A 26,477-nucleotide genomic window follows, 5' to 3' on the forward strand; every position below is an offset into this window, starting at 1 on the left:
TCCCACACCTTTCTAAGAATTCTTGGAGTCCTGAATCTGATGTGTGTCCTTATCATGCAAAATATAGTAGTTCTTAAGATCCAGTTAAAAAGGAAGGTCGAGCGTGTTGGCTCAGATTCCCAGCAGCAGTTGTGCTCACCTGCACTTGCTTGGGGCCTTCTTGTGGAAAGAGGAGGCACAACTTTTTTTTTTTAATTAAAAAGTTAGAAATTTAAATCTACTTAAAATTAACAGAAAAGAACTGAAATGAGACCAGTAGAAAGCTGCTCTTCAAATATTTTCTCAGAAATGAGTTATTTTCTAAAAGATAGAGGAGTTTTAGCATTCTTCTAAAAGAAATGGATTTTATTGTCATCAGAGATGGGCCTTTGCATCTTTCCTTCCCCAGTCTGACTCTGCACATCTAGTTTACTTTGCTTTTTCCTTGTTTCACTGCTCTTGGGATCAGCCCTAGTCTTACGGGTTTCTGTATCCTTAGGAAAAGTTTTCTCTTGGTTCAGACAACTCACCACCTCTGACTTTCCTTAGCAGGCTTTGCATTTCTTTCTTTGGGGAGTGAACTTCCTTTCAGAGAAGAGCCATTGTAGCATTTATTCACATTGTGTTCTCCTGTTATGTTTTCTGCTTCCTCCATTGTGTGTCTGACTCAGCGTGCCTGCATCGTGCTGTACTGTCCTGCATGCTTATTTCGTCTACACATTTCCACTGGAGATTTATTCAAAATAAATGAGCCCCAGCACTGTGAATGCTTTTTCTCTGATGTGGCAGATTTCGTTGTTCTTAGCATTTGAGTGGTCTCCTTTTGTTCTTGTTGTGCTGGATGTGTAAAGTTGTGGGGGAAGTAAAGTGATGAAGCATGAGGGGTACTGATTTTAAATGCCTACAGTGTGAAATATCTGGTGACTAGATCCTGGTGTGCTAATAACTTTGAATGAGCGAGTCTTTCCTCTTACCAATAACAGAAACTCTAGGTGTCCCGGAGCATCAAATATTGCCCTTTCAGCTGGCTAACTTCTAGAAGTAGCTCATTTTTCTTTGTTCCTAGAGTGAGTAACTAGTAGAGTTCTACTTCTGGATTAATCCTAGTGACAAAGGCATCAGTCTGTTTTTAAACAAGGAAATGTTTCTGTCACTTTCAGTTTATTCTGTTGAATATCCCTATAAGTAAACCGTCATCTTTAGCTATTTTACCTAGACATTATGACTGTCTCTTTCATCAATCAGATCACATTTATTGAGCAACTATTAGTGCCAGGCATTGCGCTTATTTTTTAAATTGAAGTTATTTTGTCCTTTGTGTATTCTTACTTTTATGTATCCTGCAAGTATATTTACTCTTATTTTTCTCATTATGCTAAAGTTATCTCACTTCTTTCCTTCTTCTAGCCTGAAATCATACCGAAGCCATTAACCCCCAAATTCTGTGCTTCTTTTACTCAGAAGTTATGCCAATTTTTTTTGCCAATTAAACAAAAACTTAAGAGATATAGCCAAAGTACATAATAATAAATCTCCTGATTTAATAGATTCCTTACTTCCCACCCTTCTTGATCATTTATAAAGCCTCTTGGAACTCCTGGCAATAGACCTAAAGTGCTTTTGGTTTTGCTAGTTAAGAGGACCAAAATGTTCTGAATCAAATATATTAGATCACTTCTTTGAATTTAGCCTGAAGCCTTTTCCCATGCATTTTTATTCTGCATCAAAAAAAGGTGAATATCTTTCATACCTCTGGATAATATAAAAATGAGCAAAACAAATATTGTATCACTTGATCTTATTCTCAATTGCTTGTTGTCCCAACATAATTATTAATAGTGCTTTTACTCTTAGAAGTGTCCTAATTTGGATAATAAATTGTATGACCCCTTTATGTGTAGCACATACTCTTTTGCATTTACATTTCCTCCATTCCTCAGTCTTCAGATTAATTGATGCTCAGGAATAATTTGGATTTTTGCATTTGCTGTTAGATTAAATACCGAGAAAATTTCAACAAAGAGAAGGGCAAGACACCAAAATACAATCCAAAAGACAGCCAGCTCTTCAAAATCATGAAAGATGCTAATGATCTCACAAGTGAGGTATGTGTTTGTTTAACTGTGGTAAAATATATAATGTGAAATTTGCCATTTTAACTATTTTTAAATATGTAATTCGGTGGCATTAATTACATTCATAGTGTTGTCCAACTACCACTGTTATTTCCAAAACTCTTTCATCACCCCAAACACAAACTCTATAACTATTAAGCAATAACTCGCCATTTCCCCCTCCCACCAATCCCTGGTAACCTCTAATCTACTTTCTGTCCCTATGAATTTGCCTATTAGAGATTTCATGTGAGTGGAGTCATACAGTATTTGTCCCTTTTTTTGTCTGGCTTACTTCATTTAGCATAATGTTTTCAAGGTTCATCCATGCTGTAGCATGTGTCAGAACTTCATTCTTTCTCATGGTTGAATAATAGTCCATTGTATGTTTACATCACACTGTGTTTATCCCTTTGTCTGTCGATGGACACTTGAATTGTTTCCACTTTCTGGCTATTGTGAGTGAGGTATGGTTTTTCACCGCCATCCCCAGCACTTGTTTCAGGATGGGACATCTTATTATGGTTTCCATTAATACCATTTTCCATTTCCTATTTATGTGATTTCCTTTTTTCCTTTACTGTTGTACAGGTTAAGTATAAGGCTGACTTGAAGAAACTTCACAAACCTGTGACTGACATGAAGGAATCTTTGATAATGAATCATGTCTTGAATACAAGCCAACTCGCCAGTTCTGTAAGCTCAATCATTTGCTCCAGAAACAGCTTGTTTCACCCATTTTCAACTAAATTCCTTCTCTGAGGTCACTTGCATCTCCTTCTCTGCTACTGAGGCACTACATTTATTAGAAAGCTCTCCTGTTCTCTGAGTGCATTCTTCCAAATTACAACATTAATCTACCAGTTCTCCACTGACTCTAACACCTCTCAGAATATAAAAATGCTTCTATTTTGGGGCTATTTAAATTTTTTTTCAAGTAACCACTCCCTTTCCCCCTTCTAAAAACATAGACTTACCATTTGGAATAGTTTCTTTCACTTTTAACTTTGCACCTTAAAACCTACTTTGAATAAGCCATATAACCTAAGTGTTTACATCCTTGTATTAACTGACAATACTGAATGTGGATCTTCATCCTTTTAAAACATTTTCTTAAACCCCCTATGTAGTGTTTGCTAATTTTAATTTGGTCTTGGTGCTGTTGCTGTGTGAATATCTAATGTAAAGAGGAAAAATAGGAATGCTGAGCAGCTTTGCCATCAATGTGCCTTTTTTTGCCACCTTCCCCTCAGTACCAGTACAAGAAAAACTATGAGAAGAGTAAAGGCCACTACCACACAATACCCGACAATCTGGAGCAGCTTCATCTAAAAGAGGCCACAGAATTACAGAGTGTAGTAAGTTGACCAAGACTGACTTTTTTCCTGCACATTCTACAATGTAAAAAATTTTGATGTATTCCACTCCTACCCCCCAAGGATGGTAGTTATAGTTGTAGTAACCATTGCTTGAGAAAATACCCAAAGATATTAGGGGCTTTGAATTTAGCAACATGTTGAAACAAATGTTTATGTTATGAATGAGAGCAGTGTGAACATACGTTGGAGAAACAGCGCATAGACATGCAATATGTGTTATTCAGGATACTGACAGGGACTGGTAGCATGAAGATTACATCACAAGGGAGACAGACCCCTTAGAAAATATTCCTAAGGATGATAGGGAGCCTTTGGAGCAGAGGAGTGATATGCTCAGGTCACCACTGAAGTGGTCTCTGGGTGTGGAAGAAACTGCAAAATTTGTAAAATAATTAAGATTCTCAGAGGAAAGAACTTAGAGAAGGAGTTCACTGTCACATGACCTTCTATATCACAAATTCAACACTATTGAGGTCCCCCATTGGGCATTAACCAAGAAGTCTAAATTACTAGAAATGCTCTCCTGTCATCTGTAAAGCAGCCCATGATCCCAGGACTCTATTTTATTTTATTTTATTTATTTTTTGAAAATGTGTTTATTTTATTTAAAAATACCTACATCATCCCTTTCATTTATTTTTTTTACTTTTTATTTATTTATTTTTTTAACATCTTTATTGGAATATAATTGCTTTTCAGTGGTGTTAGTTTCTGCTTTATAACAGAGTGAATCAGTTACACATATACATATGTCCCCATATCTCTTCCCTCTTGCATCTCCCTCCCTCCCACCCTCCCTATCCCACTCCTCTAGGTGGTTACAAAGCACTGAGCTGATCTCCCTCTGCTATGCAGCTGCTTCCCACTAGCTACCTATTTTACGTTTGGTAGTGTATATATGTCCACGCCACTCTCTCACTTTGTCACAGCTTACCCTTCCCCCTCCCTGTATCCTCAAGTCCATTCTCTGGTAGGTCTGCGTCTTTATTCCCGTCCTGCCCCTAGGTTCTTCTGACCATATTTTTTTCTTTTCTTTTTTTTTAGATTCCATATATATGTGTTAGCATATGGTGTTTGTTTTTCTCTTTCTGACTTACTTCACTCTGTATGACAGTCTCTAGGTCCATCCACCTCACTACAAATAACTCAGTTTTGTTCCTTTCTATGGCTGAGTAATATTCCATTGTATATATTTGCCACATCTTCTTTATCCATTCATCTGTTGACCGGGCCTCTATTTTAATGTGTTGTCACAAGAAAGAGAGCTGAGATTGGGCTTTGCTATCAAGATGCTGCATGACACAGACTTCTGTCTCTATGTCTTTCAATGTCTCTTGTGTAAATTAGGAATATCTATAGGCTCCCCCCATTCCTGGTCACATGTGATGAGGATAAGGAGATTGTATTTGTAAAATAGCCTTGGGGGTCTTTTTGAGAATGACAGGTTTGTTAGTAAGTCAGTCAACAACTAGTCAACTGGATTTCATTTTTTGGACGCGCAGGCTCAGCGGCCATGGCTCACAGGCCCAGCCGCTCCGCGGCATGTGGGGTCTTCCCAGACCGGGGCACGAACCCATGTCCCCTGCATCGGCAGGCAAACTCTCAACCACTGCACCACCAGGGAAGCCCTGGTATTCATTTTTATACCAATCTATATTGGCAGCAGTGAATATGTGACCAGTTATGACCTCAATTGAGTTTTTGATACATAATTAAAGCTGTATGCATTATCTATTAAATCAAGACCCCAGGTCCCTCATAAAAGTTCTTATGAAAGAAAAACTGGAGATTTTTATCAGAAATATTGGCTGAGGCTCTGGCTAAAATGTTGACATCTACACACATCAAATCTTGGCCAACCTTATCTGTGGGCGGTTTCCCCAGGCACTTTCTTGCCTCACAGCTTCTCTTAGCTGATTCTTCTGCAGTGATTCCTTTGTCTCCTTGAATTGAACACAAATCCTGACCATGCCTTGCAGACAGTAATGATGTTCTCCCACCAGGCCAAAACAAAAAGCTACTGGATCTGAATCACAACAGGAAACTGTTTTGAGTGGCAATGAGATACCACTCACTGGACATAATGTATCAATTAAAAATACTATTGCTAAACTGGTGTCTGTCTACAGATTGGCCAGAGAAGACATATCTCATAAAGCTTTTCATAACTAGGTGAAATACAAAGAAAAGTATGAAAAGGAACGAGGAAAGCCCATGTTGGACTTTGAAACACCAACATACATCACTGCCAAAGAGTCTCAGCAGATGCAGAGTGGGGTAAGTCCTGCACAAACCCACCACACAGCAAATATACCATCAAGCTGATGAAAACAAGCTCTACCCACAGAAGTATCCAGCCTGTTGTTATCCCGAAGTTGTGGATGATGGGACTCTTTAAAATGTGGTGACTAAAATCTTTTCCATCTCACAAATCCTGTGGCTCCGTTATAAAAAGAAATGACCTGAATAGTAAACATTTACCATATATGTTTTATTTCAGCTATCCTTTTCATAGAATTAGAACATAGAAAACTGTTCCTAACACTGAAACAAATTATTTTGAACATAACATAAATTTTTCTTTGAATGAAAAGTTCTCTCTGTGCAGACCTACTGTTGGCTTTGAATTGCTCTTCTCTTAATAGGAAGCCTCCAGTCCCCAAAAGGAAGACTTTTTTCTTTTAATCAGGATTTTTATCAAAATATCAAGTCAACATGACATATTTCCTATTTTAGAAATGTAAGCAGAGGCATCTAAAATAGTTCTTTTAATTTTTAAGCAATAGTAGAGAAGAATGGATCTTATTTTGAATCTTAGTAAGTCTGTTTTCATTGGGAAACAGGCTTATTTTGGATTTCTCTTTGCCTCCCCTCCATGGACATATCTCCAACCATAAAGATAAATGGTTTTTAATAAATAACATTTTGGGGAGCTTCCCGGTGTGTAGAATGCCAAATAATGAAAAATTTTGAAGGGTTTCAAACAACTGCTGAATCTGGGTAAAGCAACTATGGGAGTTCCTTGTACTATTCTTGATACTCTTCTATAAATGTAAAATTCTGTCAAAATTAAAAATGACAAAAATCAAGTTCCAACATCTCTTCCAAGCCTCCCAGTAAGACAGCCTCATCCAGGGATTGGAGAGGAGATGGGGGAGGTCGTGGCCCTCCCTCTCAACAGTGAGCAAAGCCTGAGAACTTGTCTGTGCTACATTATTCACCTTATCTGTTCAGTGACTTAATAGTCATGATTATGAAAAAGGCCAAATTTGCATTTGGTGCCCTCAGGTTCCCCTTCCTCTGGGGTGTTTTTGGTTTTTTTCCCCCTTGAGTCACTTCTAATTCAGAAGTAAAATCTTTTGTTGCCTTCAGAAAAATGTCATCAGGAGAGATGACAGTGGATTGAGAGTCTTGGTGGCATATCCATCCTTCCACTTTCAAAGGGCCAGCCCCCATCACAGCGGCAGACAGACGAATGAGAGGCCACCAAAGTTTCTCAGCCTCTGAGTTTCCTTGGGCCATTTGCTCTACACAGAGTATTTCCAGAACAGTCAGGCATATTTCAAATGTGTGACCATTAGCAGAACTAAGATCAGTTAAGAAGCCATACACAGAAGGAAAATGGAATTATTTTCTTCCTAGGATTGAGAAAGAAATTGTAATAAACATTCTTAACTTGTCTTTCCTTCCTACTCACTTTAGAAAGAATATAAGAAAGATTATGAAGAGTCCATTAAAGGCAGAAACCTGATTGGCCTGGAGGTCACGCCAGCTTTATTACATGTCAAATATGCAACCAAAATAGCCAGCGAGGTAGTGCCTACTTGGTCTTTTCTTTCCCACCTGATCCAAATAATTGCACTAATGACACTCATCAACGTGTTCCTTCTACCATTTTCACTACCACCTAACTTTTCAGGTTTCAAGTTGGGTTCACATGTGTTTGGTACTACCCCCTAAGCTACTACCCATGTTAATTCTTCTAATTTTTTAATTGAATACCTAATAAAGTGTGCTTACCTCAGCCTTCTATTAATTTCTAGTTTCTTATTTGACATTGAATATTAACTGATGAAGCTTATACCCTGCCTTTATTCATATCTTTATTTACTAAACTGTAACTCTTTAAAATTAGAAGGATTTTTTATTTTGTTTTGGCTCTTCACCAAGGAGGAATAATCCAGGCTTTCTTGTCAGCATTGTTGCTTGTATTTTGTGCCATAGAAAGAGTACAGGAAAGATCTAGAGGAAGGCATCCGTGGGAAGGGTCTCAGTGAAATGGAAGATACGCCCGACATGCTAAGAGCAAAGAACGCCACTCAGATCCTCAATGAGGTGGGCACACAGCCAACTGCATGCACAGAATCAACCCAGCATCTCCTCCTTCTTAGCCAAGTTGCATAAAAAACCAGAAAGCAATAAAAAGAGAGTTTTTGTATTTCAGATTCCATATTCAACGTGATTATTAACCATTAAATAAAATATCTCGATTTTGGATGTGTTGATATTATAACAGTCTGTTTCTGTAGTGGCTATTGTAACCTGTTATTTATCTAATATTATTTGATTTAACCTTGATACATTTGTTGTGCCCATTTAAATAAAGGCAGCACACTGGAGTGGTGGGCACCTAAGTATAATCCTTTACATACCAAACCAGATTTAAAATGTGCTTTTATACTTTAATTTTCTAAGTAGAGAATGCTAAAAAGCATTCCAAAGGAGGCCTGGCTTGAGTAGAATAGTTTCCTAAAGTGGTCTGCTGTTGTCACCACTCCATCCTGCCGCAGGGAAAGGTGAAGGTGACATCAGCAACTGAGGTGGCATGTTATGTGGATCTGTATTCACTCTGCACATTTATTACCTAGTCATGAGTTAAGTAACTTTTTTTTTTTTTTAATGCTACTATAGAAAGAATATAAGAGAGACCTGGAGCTGGAAGTCAAAGGAAGAGGCCTGAATGCCATGGCCAGTGAAACTCCCGACTTCCTCAGAGCCAGGAATGCTACAGATATTGCCAGTCAGGTCAGTGTTACTGTTCCATGTCAGTCTTTCAACAAAAAAAGTAGCTGTGATTACAAGGACACAGTGTTGTCCTTCTGTTGTCTTGTTGGTCAATTACAGTTAAACACATACAGTGGCATCCCTAAATATCCACATGGTGGAATGCATTCTGATGAAAGGATCAGGGGCCCTTTGCCAGGGCTGCTTTCATCTGTCCTTCTCCTAGCTCTTCTGTAAACAACTGATGCCTTACTATCTGTTGTTTCTCTCTCTCCTTCTGCTTTCCCATACCCTACCCAACACCACCCTGCCCCCGCCCCCAACTAGATAGTAAGCCTTTCAACAGCTAGGACTCAACCTTTCTTTCTGAATCTCACTCTTTAGCATAAAGCTATAGACACAATAGGGAAAAAATGTTGGCTAGCAAATAAATGAATCCTTTTGGATAAGAAGTATTAATCACTTCTTAGTCAAACTAAGCCAACAAATGTGCACATTGTAAACATTTACCCAACTGTTGGATGTCCTTTTGCAGGTTAAGTATAAGCAATCAGCAGAAATGGAAAAAGCCAATTTTACTTCTGTGGTTGATACTCCGGAGATCATTCATGCCCAACAAGTCAAGAACCTTTCAAGCCAGGTAAGGACATTCATCAGAACATCACTTATTGACCCCAATCATGAAGAACAAGTCTTTCCATTAATACCAAAGAAGATCCTTTCAAATCACAATTTTTCCCAGTGAAAAAGAAGGGGTTCGTCTATGATGCAAGTTTGAGTTAGAGTTGAGGTTTCCGTATCAGAATTAAAATAAAGGAGGGAATTTTAAGGTACTGAAGAACTCTTACATGGTACCACCCATAATTTTTTTTAATTTATTTTTCCAGTTTTATTGAGATAAAATTGACATATATGACTGTATAAGTTTAAAGTGTACAGTGTAATGGTTTGGCTTATATTTACTGTGAAATGATTGCTTACATAAGTTTAGATAGCATTCATCATCTCATAGAGATACCGTAAAGAGAGAAAGCAAAACAAAAAGACAAAAATTTTGCCCTGTGATGTGAACTCTCAGGATTTACTCTCTTAACACCTTTCACATGTAACATAGAGCTGTGTTAGAGCTGCATTCACTGTAGTCGTCGTCATGCTGTACATGACATCCCTAGTACTTATTTATCTTATAACTGGAAGTTTGTCACTTTTGACCACCTTTCTCCAGTTCCACCTCACCCTCATGAGTCTCCCGCCTCTGGTAACCACAAATCTGATCACCTTTTCTAGGCATTTGTTTTGATTTTAGATTCCACAAATAGGTGAGATCATACAGTGTTTGTCTTTCTCTGTCTGACTTATCTCACTTAATGTAATGCCCTCAAGGTCCACCCATGTTGTTGCAAATGGCAGGATTTTCTCAGTTTTTATTCCATTGTACATATATACCACAACTTTTTTTTTTTTTTTTTTTGCGGTACGCGGGCCTCTCACTGTTGTGGCTTCTCCCATTGCGGAGCACAGGCTCCGGACGCGCAGGCTCAGCGGCCATGGCCCACGGGCCCAGCCGCTCCGCGGCATGTGGGACCTTCCCGGACCGGGGCACGAACCCGTGTCCCCTGCATCGGCAGGCGGACTCTCAACCACTGTGCCACCAGGGAAGCCCCTACCACAACTTTTTTATCCATCATCTGTTGATAGACGCTTAGGTTGTTTCCATGTCTTGGCTATTGTAAATAATGCTGCTATGAACATGAAAGTGAGGGTATTTCAAGTTAATGTTTTCGAATCCTTTGGATATATTCCTAGATCGTATTCTGGATTGTATGGTAGTTTTGTTTTTAATTTTTTGCGGATCCTCTATACTGTTTTCCATAGTGTCAAAACCAGTTTACAATCCCACCAACAGTGCACTATTCTCCACATCCTCACCAGCATTTGTTATCTCTTGTATTTTCGATGATGGCCATTCTAACAGGCGTGAGTTACCACCCGTAATTGAAGAATCAGTCCCATAATGTGGATGTAAAATTTGTGTGCAAATCTGGAAGAAACAAAGTAGACCGCCCACATTTGGATTATCAATTTTTTTAATAAGATTGAGATTATGTCATCAATGCTAACCACACAATCTACCCCTGATTCCTCTTATGATGGGTAACTCTCCATCTTCCTACAAACAGAGATAAAGAAAAGTAAGATGTCCTTCATACACCAGGATATACCCTCATTTGTTTTAATCTTCACTGCTGATCAGGAATCTGCAATTTACTTGAGTAGCCCCAAATTAGAATTTTTGCCTGTCTCCTAATCAGTGAGTTCTAAAGCAGTAGTTGCCTGGCCTGACTATACTTAGTAAACACCTGGGAATGTAGATTTCCTGGTCCCACCCTGGGAGCTCTGGCCAGGAGCCTGGACCACACCTGCTCACAGCTCAGCGAAAATATCCTTGTCACCAACCAAGGACTGGCATTCAGGAGGCCTTGCTGATGGCTCTTAACCCTCCTGCTTTTCTCCACCTGCCTGTTGAATAGCCTGGCTCCATCCAGTTCACTGTAGACATCCCTAAGTCCCTGCCAGGAACCTCAGGGGCTGTCAACCTCCCTTGTGTGGACCAGTCCACAGGGGCCTCCCTCTGCCAGCTTTGCCATGACAATGGGTCCTATTAAATGCCTGGGCTCAGTTCTCCTGGAAAGAAAAGGCGTGGCACTCACTGACCCAGAGGGCTCTGTTTTATAACTCCCTAACATCCTTAAATAGTCAAAAAAATATAAAGGACTTCCCCTCTGCTGAGTAGGAAGGGCTATTTTAGGTCCCATTGGCCCATATCCCTGTGTTATTCCCTATCCTTATTTCTTGGAATCTATTTCCAGAAAAAGTACAAGGAAGATGCAGAGAAGTGCATGTCATATTATGAGACCGTTTTGGACACCCCAGAGATGCAGAGGATCCGGGAGAACCAAAAGAACTTCAGCCTTGTGAGTTTTTATTGAATCTAAGACACAGCTCACTGGTACCTGGGATGAGATGGGGCAAGAAGGATGCCTCTGGGCACACATGCTTGCGTATCTACCTGCAGCAGCCCTCCACACCTCCCACCCCCCCGCCCGGGAGCTGTGTGCTCCTGTCTTCTCTGAACTCACCTTATATCTCAATCCCAACTCATAGCATGAAAGACCCATCTCTTAACTTTGTTGGTGGTTTCCTGTCACCGAATATGAACTATCACCATCTTCCATTGGTGGTGACATCTTTTTCAAAATTAACTCTAGGCAAGATATATATATTTAAAAACTAGTTTTAGGGCTTAAAAATTTAGTTTCTTCATAAAATTCTTATTAAAGAAATTCCCGTTGGCTATGTGACTATGATTATTGTAGCATAGAAATTTTTTTTTAAATATAAGATTTTAACTTCCTTTACACAATATAGGACAATACAATATATAAAACAATGTTGAAATCTTACCAAGATGTTTGCTCTTTTTTCATAGCTTCAATACCAGTGTGACCTTAAAAACAGTAAAGGAAAAATTACAGTTGTTCAAGACACGCCAGAAATACTGCGTGTTAAAGAAAATCAAAAGAATTTCAGCTCGGTATATTTACTATTTATTTTCCTAATGCTAACCTAATAATTTAATGCTAACCTAATAATATCAGGCTCCTCTTTGAAAATATACTAACCTAATATACTAACCTATTGAAAATATACTAGCCGTACGTTGATTCAGACAATTAACATCTAACCTCCTCAGTTAATGCTAGCAGTTATTTGTTAAAATTCCCCATACTTTGCTCTAAAATCATCACCCCAGATACCATTTGAAATAACAACTTAAATCTGCTAACAAAGGAGCTTTTTTCTTTTTAACTTTTTAAATCCCAGAGCAGTAACGTGTTGTCTTGCTCCAGAAGATGGATTTCTTTCTGACACTGTGATTTATTATCCTTTCCCAAAATAACTGACTTTGTATTTCTTTAATGGATTTTGTGTTTCACATGGGAGGGTTTTTTAATCAACATTTTCTGGTTTTTCTCATCATGTATTAATACAGTATGATAATCTTAAAAGAAATTTCAAGATCTGGAAATTCAGATGTGTGTTGTATACATGGTTTGAGTTATTGATGCTGATGCAGAAGACAGTCCAGATGCTCCAGCACTTGCCTAAGAACATTCTCTAGTGTCTTCTGTTTTCACAGAAGCCAAGTTTCCTAGTCTTTCTCCAGGAATTGCTGGGTTTTCCTTTCTTCTGTGTAACACTGTCCTGATTCTGAATGCCCAGGTTTTATATAAAGAAGATGTCTCACCAGGAACGGCGATTGGAAAGACACCTGAGATGATGAGAGTGAAGCAAACCCAGGACCATATTAGCTCGGTAAAGACAGCCACTGGGGACTCACTTTCAAAATTTTCTGCTCGCCTTTGAAGATTTACACTGATGTCTGAGCTGCACTCATGACTTTTGTCACCGGAGGCAGCTTAAGTTGCTAAAATAAGGGTCATCTCATAATGCAGTGCCGAGGCAGTTTTCATGAGGGCTGGTTAGATGTAAAAAATGGAGAGGCCTGTGTCAAAGCAAACCAGAGCTGGACAGTAGTTTAAGCAGTTAAAACAACAACAAAAAAGATTTTTATTCAGGACAATTGCGATATAGGGGCAAAGAGATCTTGGTATAGAGCTGAGCTCAATTCTAAATACAAGGGAAAGGAGGGATTTATGGGGGCGGGGATGGTTGGACAGGGATGGGGGGATGGGGAGGTCGGGGTGTGGAGAAAGGATCAGTGGATGGAAAATTACTCAGAAGAAACCTCGGGGGTAAATGGGAGATTCTGCCTAAACCAACCTACCAGGATTTTTGCTGGAGGCAGGTCAAGGTGATCAGGCTTCTCCTGGGGGATTGGGGGCGCAGGGCGTTAAGGAATTTGATCAGATATCAAGGATGATGAGACATCCAGGGTGGGGGATTTTGGCTAAACTGACTTAGCAGGTTTCTGGCTAAAATTGGGAGGTGCAGAGATGGTCTAGGAAGTCCGAAGCTCAAGGCCTAGTTGGGAAGAAGGTTCAGAGGAGCCTGAGTCAAGTTTGGTCAAGAAGAGACTCATTGTCACCTGTAAGAAAGTAGCAGTTGGGAGAGTCAGAGACTGGCTCTTCCTGGTGTGTATATGTGAGTGTGTCCATCCTCGGCCAATGAACTGTGGCTGTAAGACATGGAGACCCCAGGGAAGAGAAGGGGCTTCAGTCTAAGTGTGGACCCCACCCCAAAGAGACCAGAGAGAGCCCAAATGTCCGTGTCCTTGGCACGGACCCAGTATCAGCATGTGGCCCCCTTCCCCCTAAGCATAGGTTTTGTGCTGTTTAAACTGTGACTTCGCACGTCGCGGGGCTACTAATCAAACGCATGCACACGTTCCCACTTTTACACCTACAGGTGAAGTATAAGGAGGCGGTTGGACAAGGAACCCCCATCCCAGACCTGCCTGAAGTGAAGCGCGTCAAGGAGACACAGAAGCACATCAGCTCGGTAATGCGCCCCCGGCCTCTCCCCCACACTCAGCCCTACCCCCGCCGGCTGGCTTGTCTCACCCCGTGTCCCTTCTGCTGGGCTTCCCAAGCCCGAGGATGGTGCGAATCCTCCCTGCCCTGTGAGGGGCAGTGCGGTTTGCAAAAGCAGAAGAGGAAACTGTCTTTACGTAATCAAGGAGCACAAGGCACTAGGCTTCGTGATTGCTCATCATACCTGCAGTTTCTAAAGTAAAATGTGCCGACTGTAGTAATAAGTTTATTGGGATGATCTCAAGGTAGTTAACCAAAAGCATATACATATAAACATAAAATAGAAAAGAAATATGTATACATGCATGGATGTATATACATACCTCAGGGCATTCTCCACGGTCCGGAAGACCCTAGGCAGCCTAGCGACGTCTCCGCGGCCACCTCCCCTCCCTTGCCCTGTATCCTCTGCTCTCTCCTTGTAAATACAGCGCGTGTTCAAGGCGCTGGCTGTCATCTACCCACAAGGGTATATTATACCTTAACCCTGTTCTCTAACAGGAATCGCAGGCACCTGTGCGCAGTGTGTGTTTTGGGGGAGGTGGGATTCTCCCACACCTGAAATATCAGGTTTAGTACACATTTCTCCCGACCTTCTGTCCAGCTAGCCCCGTCTCCGCCCACCCCCCCCCGTCCCCCCCTCCCCCAGCGCGCACGCGCGCCGCCCCTCCATCCGTAAGCAGTTTCTAAGCAATTGCTGGCTACTAGCAAAAGATTGTGTGAAGTTTGGGAAATAGTTGATGGCCCATAAAAGGTGAGGATCTTGGTTTCAGAGATCTGCCTGGCCCCTGGAGGCCTGAACTCTCATTTAATTTCCATTAGAAGACAGTTGCTATTTCTCTTGCAAGTCGTTTGTATTATTTAGACCTCATTCCCTTCGCATTCCCTGCCTATACTCTGGCTCCCAGTGGTACAGACTGCATTTAGAATTACATGTCCACTAATCCAGGAAAACCAGCCCGCATCTCCTTTGCTGCTTCTGATTGCAACTTCTTGCCTTTCTCTGATTTTGTTTTGTTCTGTGGTCCACGATCTGTTCCGTTGCCTTGCCTAGTAAAGAAATACAACTTTGTACCAAGATAGTAGATATTTAAAGATCCTGAAAAGTTTCCTAGCAAAGAAAAGATATCAACACTAGTTTGTCAGTGATTTTAGGAATTAATCTGTGACACAAACCCCTAGGATTTCTATGTTGCTCCCCAGCCTGTGCTCTAGTGCAACATAGAATCCATCCATTTAAAAAGAATTCATTCCTTCCTTTAGGCTGAAAATTCTTAACATTGGGAGGGAGGAAGGAATGGAAGAAGCTAAGAGGCTCTGGAAGTTCCTTACTTGTTTCATTAACATTTACAGTCCTTTGGCACTACCCAGAACAAATAGGAACTCTTCCCTGTTCAAAAACACTAATTGGCAAGACCCAGCAGTCATCAGTAAAAATTTCAGAGAAAAATGCTCTTCCTGGAAAAATAAACTGTTTAAGTCTCCTTGCATTAAGGGTACGTGCAGTCTAAAGGCCAGCTAGGAATTTTCAGAAGAAAATACAAAACAAACAGAAAATTCTCAACAACTGTGAAGGAACAGAGGATCACATGGTTAGAAAAATCTAAGCCAAGCCATCTATTGAAGTACACATCTATTGTGAACCCATTATATTCAAGGGGCTAATACTAGATGTTATGAAATGGTTAGACTTTTTTCATTGTTAAATTCATTAGCACTATTTAATGCATTTTAGGAATGTACTAAATGTTGACTACAGAAAATGCATAATTTAGTACAGTCTTCAAGGTAGTAAAATTACTACTTTTGAAGAGAGAACATAGATATTTGTGGCATTTCCTTCCTTATTCCCTGAGTGTCATGTTTGAAGGCTAGATTGCTTTTATGAGTTTCCACCAAATAGCCCACATATAGCTGTAATCCAAAGGATTCGTGGTCATTTTACTTTTTTAGATGTTCTAATTATCTTCTACAGGTTTTGTACAAAGAAAACTTGGGAACAGGCATTCCAACCCCTGTCACTCCAGAGATTGAGAGAGTCAAACGCAATCAAGAGAACTTTAGCTCGGTATTTACAAATATATCAAATAAGATACTTGATTTCCCATTAAAAAAATTACCGGAATAACCCATCATCCTTTTTTAAAAAGCAACATCTTAACACCAATTTTGTGTGTGTCCGTGTGTGTATGTGTGTTCCACCTGACCAAGACCATCTGGACTTACACAAAATAACTCAATTTTCTGATGGTATTTTAACACTTTTGGCGACTGACAAGTGTGAGCACTTAGATCTGAAATACTGTAAATAGAATTAACGTAAGATTCCTCACCATTCATAACTCAACCTTTTCTGTGGTACCTTTTCATGCCCAGAATTAGCATTGTAGAGTTTATCCTTAAAATGTGAAGTAAAAAATAAAAGCATTATCCTTACTAAATATTACTCACTAAAAAACCCCCTCCTCACACCCACCCCCTGCCCCCCATCTTCTCTCTTCCTTAATCTTTGTGTTTGTTTTGAATGTCTTTTGGGTACTTTCTTGTATCTCACAGGTTTTGTACAAAGAAAATCTGGGGAAAGGAACCCCAACCCCTGTCACTCCAGAGATGGAGAGAGTCAAACGCAATCAAGAGAACTTTAGCTCGGTATTTCTTAGGGGCCAAAAAATAAAATCCCTTATTTTTTATTTAAAATAATATTTTTAACACATTACCAATATATAATTTTCCTGTAAAAATACTAAATTCATATAATGAAAATAATGATACCAAATATTACCTCAGTTTTCAACCCAAATCTAATTTAGTATTTTAGTTCTGCTGTGAAATTTTAACTATGTTTTTCCTAAAACGTAGCTATTGATCACATTCCTTAAAAACCTGTAATACTTAAGTGTTTCCTTCCTCAAATTCCCCTTGAATAACAGTAGGTGTTTCTAACCAGTGTGGCACAAGTCAAAAGTAAAATCTAACATGCCTCCGAAAGGATAATGTTAGCTAGAATTTTATTTGTATTTATTGTGGCTCTGTTTGATGTATTTTGTTTGCAGCTCTTCTTAAAAGAATGTGATTCTTGAACATTTTCATTCCAAAGACAACATAGCAATTCAGAGTAACTCAGAAATACAGATTTACTTGGCTCAGCTATTTCTGGTACATCACGAGAGATAAATGAGCTTTCCTTGGAATAGTTTCAGGATCATTGAAAGCTAATATTTATTTAGCTTTTAATATTTATTTTATTCCAACCCCCTCCCCCCCTCTTTTTTTGGTTCCCTAATTTAGAGTTACCAACAACTCATGAGGCATGTAAATTTCAGTTAACTTGAGTTGTCTCTGATAAGGCCGAGTCCTTGTCTTTGAGAGAAGGCTTATATAGTGACTGACTCCTCCTGCAGCCTGGCAGCTCGGTTGCTATGAATGCCTCTTACTGATAGACCTCATACTGTGTGTGATGAAACGGCCAAAGGTGATCTGTACTTGTTCTATTTCTTAAAGTTATTTAGGCCAATTTTATGTCATTATGAAAACAAACAAGCAAAAATACTTTTAGAACCTATTTTAAAAGCTAAGTCTTCCTAAACAATGGGTCCAGGCTGATTTGATTGTTGATTTTGTGCACACAGATTCTGTACAAAGAGAACTTGAGCAAGGGGACTCCCCTCCCAGTCACTCCCGAGATGGAGCGGGTCAAGCACAACCAGGAGAACTTTAGCTCGGTATTTGGGAGAAAGCTCTTTTAACTCGTATTAAAAAAAAAGATAATACCGTTGTCTAAAACAAAACTTCTGTTAGTCCCTTTAAAATAATCAGTTTAACACATTTTTCTAAAAAAAAAAAATCTCATCAACTATATTTTTCTGTTTTCCAGATCTTTTACTCACCATTTGATTCTAACATTTTATACTTCCTATAATAGTCCCTTAAAACGTTTCATTGATTCCTTTCCTTCCCTTTTCATGTTTTATGGGACTTTTGAAGTTAATTGATGTCCAAAACCCCCAAACACTATAGCTTTATTTACTTGGGAATACTTTTATTTGATGTAGCTGCGTTAGCATTGAAAGAAAAGACACAGGGCTTGAGGCCATGTGTAGAAATAGTGGCCCTTGCTAGGGACAAGGTTTAGCTTAACATAGATCCTATCTGGATAAACAGAGCACCAAGAAAGAAAACCACTCAGTATTGGAACCCAAAGCAATCTTATCTTGATACTTGTTCTAAACAAGCCATTCCATGAATAGAAATCCAGATCTTCTGATCTTTTAAAAAATATACAAATTAGATCGTGAGTCTGTATTTAATGTTATTTTCTCTTTTATTAATATTTTTGTTGCTAAAAAACTCTATACTACTCAATAGTCTGTGAAACTTTTATATAAGGATCTTAGATTTACTTATGCCTGGGATGGAGAATCAAATGTCATTAGGAAAATTTAGCTGGATTTTTTTTTGGGGGGGTGGGCGGGTAGGTAGGGCGAGTTTTGATCCAAAATGTTTTTTAATTCTCCATTTAAATATTTTCTGAAAGTTTGATTCTTTCACACAATTAAGTAACTTTCTTTGGTCCCACTGTCTTTGTTTTGTTTTGCTTTTTTGTTTTTAATTACTATTCACTAACAACCTTTTGATTTTATTAAATTTTCGGTATAAATTGATATTATTTTCAGAATGTTATATTCACTGTTTTCCCTATAGGTATATATTATTATTCCTTCTTTTGGAAAGGTTTACATTAATTTTCAAAACTATTTAAAAATCATTTTCTTCTGTATTACAGTAAGTATATTATTGTTCATATCTATTTGAGATATTAATGATCCTGGACAATTTCTTTTAAGTAACCATTTGTGTTAATTTTTACATAGGTTGCGTTTAGGCAATTTTTATCCAGTGGTGCATAGAGCCTTTAAGATTCTATGGAAGATAAACAGTGCTATGTATTTAGACTTGACCACCTCTATAACTTGAATTTACCCAACAAAGACCAATTTCCTATATTGCATAGATTTGACCTAGGGTTTAAAATATCTGTTATTCTGTAAAACAGATGTCCTGTGTAGGGAAAATAAATATTTGCCCATCTAATTAAAAAATAACCTTTCTATTGTACACTAAGCATTTTAGTAATTTTATGAAATTAATTTGATTTTTTTTAATTCCTAACACAGAAAACCAACATTTAATATATGAGTTAGCTTAAAAGTTGAACATCAAATACACCAGCACTTTAGCCAAGGAAATATGGAGCATGTTTTCATCCAGATCTGTGCTTGAAAAAACAGATTGACTTGGTGAATTTGTCTTTCCTGTTTGACGTCTGTGTTTCATAGTACGTTCCTTACACGACAGCTGAAAGGGCTGTTTTTGACTGCTCTTTTTTTTTCTGGATGCTTTCTTGTATCGTACAGGTGTTGTATAAAGAAAACATCGGGAAAGGGATTCCAGTTCCCATCACTCCAGAGATGGAGAGAGTCAAACACAATCAAGAAAACTTTAGTTCGGTATTTAAAAAGCAAACAAACAAAAACCCTTTAACTAATTTTAAACCATTTTTTAAAAAGATTAATGGCTATATTTTAAAACCTAATCAACTCATCCCAGTAAAAACTTTGACACGTCTTGTGTCTTGTTTGCAACTTAATGCTGCCATTTCCCATGAATCAGTTTCCCCATTTTGGTTAAACATTAACATCACTTAAAAAATGTTCAATATGATATTCCAGCCTTTAAAAACATAGCATTCCCAGTCTCTAGGCACCCACATTATCCTGCTTTGGCAACTTTCAGTTGAACGTAAAGCTTACAAAAATTTATTCTGCAAATAAATTTAAACTGTTGGCTTCATTTCCTATTCTAACCTTCTTGGTCTCTACTGGTATTTGTATAGATATTTTCAGGTTTGTTTTTTTTTTTTAGCATTTTGTCACTGTTCTCCATTTAAATATAATTAATTCTTCCCAATATGTTCACCTAAACTAAAAATTAAATACCTTGACTTCTTTTGAAAATCAACAAAAGAAGACTTGTGTGTATGCACCTTCATATATGCAGTGTTTATTAAACCTAAATATCCTTATGTGGTTTATTAATAACATTTCCAAATCAAAATAACTTCTTTGGTTCTCCTTCTGCCTCTGCCCTTTTTTCCCCCAACCTTGTAACAAGCTGGGGGGCGCAGCTCATCGTTCCCTTCCATGGTGCTCTCCTTTGCTCAGTGATGCAGAGACTAGTTCAACAAAACAGTATAATTCTTTCAAATTTCTTAGCTTCCCTGCTCCTTCCTGCATTCCCTTGCTTTTAAGGACGTCTTTAGGCTCCTACAGGTTGGATCTAGAAGCTTCTGGTATTTCCCTTCCTCTAACTGGTTCTCTTCCTCCTTGTCCTTCTACTCCCAACTGCTCTGCAAGAAGGGGAGAGTGGTTGATTGCTCTTTTTGTTCTGGATGCTTCCCTATCACACAGGTGCTATACAAAGAAAACCTGGGCACAGGAATCCCAATCTCCATCACTCCAGAGATGCAGAGAGTCAAACTCAATCAAGAGAACCTTAGCTCGGTATTTTGGAAAGAAAGGGAAAATAGATGCCATTTAACGTCATAATTAAGTTGATTCTTAACATTTGTTCTTCTTTTAAATCCACTTCCCTTCCTTTGCTTCTAACATACCTCACTTAGCAAAAGGACATACTTTCACATTTCTGTGTTACTATTATGGATTTTTTTTCAAGTTAATTCTGATTTCTGTTATATCTGGCATTTAAAAAAATGTTTTTTGAAACCTTTTTTCTTTTAGTTTGCTTGGATAACAACACAACCAAGTTCTAACAATCTCAAATCCCCACGTGACTGTTTGGGAGGATAACTCCAGTCTTTCCCCAGCAACTAAGGGCCCTGCTACCCCAGATAGTGTCAGTTTGCTAATCCCAAAAGTGGCTATCATTAAATTTTTTTGTGGCATCTTGTTAGCACATAACTCCTGGCTCCTCGGACTACTGTGTCATTTGATAACAAGGAAGTTGAACTGACCCTTAAAATCTCACAACAAATGTAATGTTACTTATGGTTGTTTTTCTGGATGCTTTCTTATCACACAGGTGTTATACAAAGAAAACATGGGCAAGGGAACCCCTTTACCTGTCACTCCAGAGATGGAGAGAGTCAAACACAATCAAGAAAATATTAGCTCGGTACTTTGGCAAGGAAAAAAAAGAAACTACTTCTTTAATGATTTAAAATAATACATATTAATCCTACTTTTTAAAGGCAACTGAAATTTTGTGAATTTCTTAATCACGTTTATCCTTCTTCCCTTTAGAGCTACTCCTAGACTTAACTCCATAATAACAAGGTTGCTTTAATCCATATTTTAAAGTTCTAATATCAGAAAGTAATAAATCATCCTTTTGCTCCTCTCTCCCTAAACTTACTCTCTATCCATTACCCCTAAGGTCTCTTTGTTTTACGTACTTGTGAAATTTGGGGAGTGGCGTAGTAGGTGTGACAGGGCTCTTTCTAGACAGTGGAGTTGTGATTTTGTTGTGTTTTTGCACCTGACTTTAGGTTCTAATTTACCCTGCCGGATTTGGACAAAGAGACCTTGAGGAAAAATAACCCCTAATCCTCTCCTTCAGGGATAACGACATAAATTTAAGAACCAGTAGTGGTTTTGGCAAATGAATGTCAATTTACTTAAAAATGAAAGTGTCACTCGAACTGTTTTTTGTTTTACCAATTTTAGTTCTCTTTGTTCTTCTGTATTTATCATGGTCTTCAGCTGCTTATTTTAGTAAGCCGTTTTCTGTAAGCCTGCGCTCTGTGATATTTTATACGTTTATAGATTGCTGGGGCATTGGGGTTTGTGTGGGGACATTAGCGTACGCAGTGAAGCGCCAGCGGCCCTCCGCACCTACACTGTCTGCAGGTTCCTCGGATACTGGAACGCAGGACTCCTGAGACTAGTGTGCATTAGAATCACCGGGAAACCCACGGTCTCTCATTCTGTAGATCTGGCGTGGGCCAGAAAGTTTGCATTTCCAGCAGGGTCTCAGGTGATGCTGACCTTGCTATCCAGGGACTTCAGCTTTGAGAACCACTTCTTTGACAGAATTCTTCCTCTTGAATGCCATATCCCGAAACTCCTGTGACCCCAAGAATGACACTGAGGTGACAGCGAGGTTGGAAATTTATCACGATATTTCCTATTGACTTACCATGATAGTGATCTAATTGCTGAAAACATTTTTCCTTACTACGTATGATGATGTACTGAACTAAAGCAAGAGGCAGAGCACAGATGATAGCAAGGATACATTTTCCTGATGTGTCTATGTGAGTTCAAGTGTGGCAAAAGGGTCCAGTCTCCCTATGCTATTTAGGGAGCAGCCTCCACCTTCTGTGTTATTCAGGCGCGTGCCCCTAAGTCCTATGAGATGACCTGTCAGGAGCTTGACATGCGTAGATTAGTGGGAGAGTGAAGGCAGTTTCCCATCCCTGCCCCACATCCCGGAACTAGGCACAAAAACTGCAGTTCTGTCTTGCAGGCTGTAAGGATTTCAGGGCAGGGTCCTAACCTAGAAATGTGTCTTGCTGTAACTACATCAACTTGTTTTGGAAATGTATTTCTTTCCAGCTAACCTTACTGCCCAAATGGTTTAGCACCCTGAGCCTCCTAACAAATGATCTGTTCTGTTTAATCTTTTGGTAACTGCAATTCTTTTTTTCTTTTTGGTTTTTTGGATCCATTGGACTCATGTAGGTTTTGTACAAAGAAAATGTGGGGAAAGGCACCCCAACCCTTGTCACTCCAGAGATGCAGAGAGTCAAACGCAATCAAGAGAACATTAGCTCGGTATTGTCTTGAGAAATGAAAGTGCTTTTAATTTTGCAAAGTAACCCCTGCCGTTTGACCTGCTCCTAACTCCATCCCAGGTTAAAACAAACAAGATGCCAGCTTTTTACAATCTCCCCTAAATGATATACATTTACTGTTGCCATTAACTGTTTTTTAAGCTTTCTTCTAGAGTTGTACTCACTAATAGTAATAGATTAAACCTGGAGTTTTCTCCCCCAAATTGCATTATATTGAATAGCCTGAATACTGCCTCCTAGTGACTTTCAGGTCCACCTTTGTATCTCACAGGTGTTATACAAAGAGAACCTGGGGAAAGCCACCCCCGCACTCTTTACTCCCGAGATGGAAAGAGTCAAACGCAATCAAGAAAACTTTAGCTCGGTATTTGAGAGAGGAAAAAAGAAATGGTGACACTTTTAACAAGTCTGGCAAACATGGTTATACCACTAACTTATCTCACAGTTTCCCCAAAATTTTATCTTTTAAAATTCTTCTTTACCTACTTAAAAATGACATACCAACCCCACCGGCTCACCTGATTTACTTCTTTCGTCACTTTTTGCTTTCTACAATAACATTTTAATGGCTTTCTCTTCTTGAGGTGTTTTTATAGAGTGTGACATAACTGAGCCATAACAACAGCTCGATGATGGTTTTCAGAACTGCGTTTCTGCTCTCTGATATCTGGATGCTCTCTTGGCCCCTCTAGGTATTGTACAAAGAGAATATGAGAAAAGCAACTCCGACACCGGTCACTCCAGAGATGGAGAGAGCTAAGCGCAACCAAGAAAACATTAGCTCGGTATTTTCTAGGACTAAAGAAGGAGTAGTGCAACAACTTGGAAAATAACATTTTAACATCATAAAAAAGTGTTTTTATTCAACTGAAAATTCACACTAAAATTAACATACCTGTGCTTTTAAATTCCAAATGACTGTACTAAGACATAACAAGTTAATTGCCAGTGTTTCCTCTTCCCTTTTACTTTACTCTGAGGTAGTCTTATGTAACCAAGTGTAACAAATTGACTTCCTAACATCCTCAATCTTCAGCAATACTTTTTTAAGATACCTTACGAAACAGGTAATACTCTGAAATGGAAGCCTTCTCTGACTTTGATATTTTGGGTTTTTCATTTCTGAGATTTTGATTTCTGTATTAGCATATTGGTTTATGAAATCTGGACATACTCCTTCAAAAAATGATCACTTGTTTTAAAGGATAGTTTTTTCAAACGTCAGTATCACGTTTAGCTCCAAATATCATCCAATGTGCTGGTGCTACAATTCCCAGCAAATTCAAGAGATCACTTTTTCCCCTTCCTTTCAAAATTATACTTTGCCCTGTCTCCTCAAACTCAAAAGAAATTCTTTGTCTCATTCAAGCCCTGCCTGTCCACCCTCATGCTAACTGTTCCTCTGTCAGTCATGGGCTAGCTGGGGCTTTTCAGGTGACTCAAGCTTCCCTCCCCAGTTTCTTTCACCTCCATCTGTTGGAAAGGTTTTGAGGTTTCAGAATTAGGACGGTACCACAACCTGTCCTCATTCATGGTCTCTCCTCTGTCAGGTGCTTTATTCTGATAGCTTCCGGAAACAAATACAAGGCAAAGCTGCCTATGTCTTGGACACGCCGGAGATGAGACGGGTGAGGGAGACCCAACGCCACATCTCAACGGTGAGTCAGGAATTCCTCAGATTGGGTGGGCGGCCTGTTGGAACATGTAAAAAAGGAAATGATCACACCATCCTATTTTCACCAAGTGAACTCGTGAAATTTCAGGTGAAATATCATGAAGACTTCGAGAAACACAAGGGTTGCTTCACACCAGTGGTGACAGACCCCATCACTGAACGAGTAAAGAAGAACACACAGGACTTCAGTGACATTAACTACCGAGGTATTCAGAGAAAAGTGGTAGAAATGGAACAAAAACGGAATGACCAGGATCAGGAAACTATTACAGGTAATTGGAGCCTGGGGAGAAAAATCAACGTTAAGGAAGGTAGAAGAACACAAGTGACATTATCTTGAGCAAAGCAAAGGCCAGAGGACCTCAATCTGTGTTTTCATTAGATGTGAAAGAAAACCCCTATCACTTCACTGTTTACAAAGCTGAAATCTACTTTATGCTTTGTTCCCCTCCTAGAACTAAGCTCAATGAGTGTTATTCAATCCGCCTGTGGTTGTTTAGGTTCATGCCTTGGTCTCCAAGCTATCGCAAGCGTCCAAGAACATCTGTGCTGATCCTGAATCTCACTTTCAGGTTTACGTGTCTGGCGTACAAATCCTGGCTCAGTTTTTGACTATGATCCAGCAGAAGACAACATTCAGTCCCGAAGCTTACACATGATTAATGGTATGTGATGCCACAAAAGGCTTACGACGTAAACATCACCATTTAGTGGGCTAGTGCCAGTGGCTTTTAGGCTCAGAAGTTCGTCTCCTCCAGGGCTTTCAATTTCCTGAGACACCCATTCAGCATAAGAACACCTCCTTGACTAGTGGGCCAAACTCATTTTCTAGACAAGTTCAAGTTAGGAAAGATTGTTTCACTGCCTAAGGGTAAGTCCCCTTCAGTCCCCATTATCATTTTTTTTTTTTCCTAAAGAAAAAAAGGTAGTACATCTTTCTGTTGGAGAAATAATGAAAAAAAAATACATAAGCAAAGGGAAGAGAATGGATTTGCCCTTTAACAACTTTCTGAACTCTCTTATGTCAAGGAAGATTAGCCACTCAATGAAACAGGCCACATACCTTTATGCCTTCTATTCATGTTAAAAGTAAAACAATATGTAGTGCCTATAAGTCTCGAAGGATTTATACTCTAGTCCACTGATGAAGAGACCAGTAAATCAGTGGTTACACCCTGACATGTACAATTTTAAAGGTCTGCACACAGATTGCGGAAACACAGAGAAAGTGTATCTAAATAAATTTGGAAGTTAGGGGGCACGTTCTGTAGAAGTTGAAAGGTGGAATTTGTGCACATTACTATCTGTTCATTTTAGTGAGCCCAGAAAATGAGCAGGATAGAGGGATGGAGTAGTAGTCAAGGACAGACTCCGGGACTGGAAGCCTGGCTGTACCACTTAACGGATAGGGGACCTTGGGTGATTAAACTGTCATCTGGAAAATGTATCGTAAGAGTTTTTGAGGGTTTAATCCACAGAAATCTACTTAAAACCCTGCATGCATGACAACAAACAAAAGCCAACTGAGAGTCAATTACCGTTAGGCATTGCTGCTGTAAAAAGTTTCACCTCTGCTCCCTCTCCAATGGATCTCACCTCCCCAGCACAAGCTCAGCGCCGGAGCCGGGAGCAGTCTCGATCTGCCAGCGCGCTGAGCGTCAGTGGCGGCGAGGAGAAGTCCGAGCATTCAGAAGGTGCCCACCTCTCCACCTACAGCGACGGGGGCGTCTTCTTCTCTGCAACCTCACCAGGTACATGTGGATGGCCCTGACCTTGACAGCCACAGCCAACCAGCTAGCTCCCTGGAGGTTACTGTTAAGAGATGCTTTGAGTAAAAACACAACAAAAAACATCTAGATCCTTTCTTCTAATGAGAGGACTAGAATTGTGGCGAGGTAC

The 26,477-nt window shown here is 39.4% G+C and overlaps 2 protein-coding genes across 35 annotated transcripts in view; one reads left to right on the forward strand and one right to left on the reverse strand.

Moving 5' to 3' along the window:
• The window catches only part of NEB (nebulin), a 226,748-nt gene that overhangs the window by 196,135 nt on the left and 4,136 nt on the right, over positions 1-26,477 (forward strand). For 4 of the 34 annotated variants that reach the window (XM_060152928.1, XM_060152894.1, XM_060152893.1 and 1 more), the window contains 25 exons: positions 1,974-2,084; positions 2,685-2,789; positions 3,347-3,451; positions 5,645-5,749; positions 7,175-7,285; positions 7,697-7,807; positions 8,384-8,497; positions 9,012-9,116; positions 11,347-11,451; positions 11,967-12,071; positions 12,761-12,853; positions 13,907-13,999; positions 16,007-16,099; positions 16,588-16,680; positions 17,661-17,753; positions 19,446-19,538; positions 20,499-20,591; positions 21,130-21,222; positions 22,791-22,883; positions 23,175-23,267; positions 23,596-23,688; positions 24,454-24,561; positions 24,667-24,850; positions 25,151-25,243; positions 26,183-26,329. In XM_060152928.1, coding sequence (XP_060008911.1) covers positions 1,974-2,084; positions 2,685-2,789; positions 3,347-3,451; positions 5,645-5,749; positions 7,175-7,285; positions 7,697-7,807; positions 8,384-8,497; positions 9,012-9,116; positions 11,347-11,451; positions 11,967-12,071; positions 12,761-12,853; positions 13,907-13,999; positions 16,007-16,099; positions 16,588-16,680; positions 17,661-17,753; positions 19,446-19,538; positions 20,499-20,591; positions 21,130-21,222; positions 22,791-22,883; positions 23,175-23,267; positions 23,596-23,688; positions 24,454-24,561; positions 24,667-24,850; positions 25,151-25,243; positions 26,183-26,329 — 2,632 coding nt within the window. Of the gene's footprint in view, positions 1-1,973; positions 2,085-2,684; positions 2,790-3,346; positions 3,452-5,644; positions 5,750-7,174; positions 7,286-7,696; positions 7,808-8,383; positions 8,498-9,011; positions 9,117-11,346; positions 11,452-11,966; positions 12,072-12,760; positions 12,854-13,906; positions 14,000-16,006; positions 16,100-16,587; positions 16,681-17,660; positions 17,754-19,445; positions 19,539-20,498; positions 20,592-21,129; positions 21,223-22,790; positions 22,884-23,174; positions 23,268-23,595; positions 23,689-24,453; positions 24,851-25,150; positions 25,244-26,182; positions 26,330-26,477 lie in introns of all 34 variants that reach the window. The other 30 variants (XM_060152892.1, XM_060152898.1, XM_060152895.1 and 27 more) reach the window with 30 other exon arrangements.
• Positions 23,739-26,477, reverse strand: part of RIF1 (replication timing regulatory factor 1) — a 65,180-nt gene continuing 62,441 nt past the window's right edge. The window contains exon 37 of the mRNA XM_060152929.1: positions 23,739-26,390. The gene's annotated coding sequence lies outside the window, so the exon portion shown is untranslated. The remainder of the gene's footprint in view (positions 26,391-26,477) is intronic.

The sequence above is a fragment of the Lagenorhynchus albirostris genome, chromosome 6, assembly GCF_949774975.1.
Source record: "Lagenorhynchus albirostris chromosome 6, mLagAlb1.1, whole genome shotgun sequence".
NCBI classification, from domain to species: Eukaryota; Metazoa; Chordata; class Mammalia; order Artiodactyla; family Delphinidae; genus Lagenorhynchus; species Lagenorhynchus albirostris.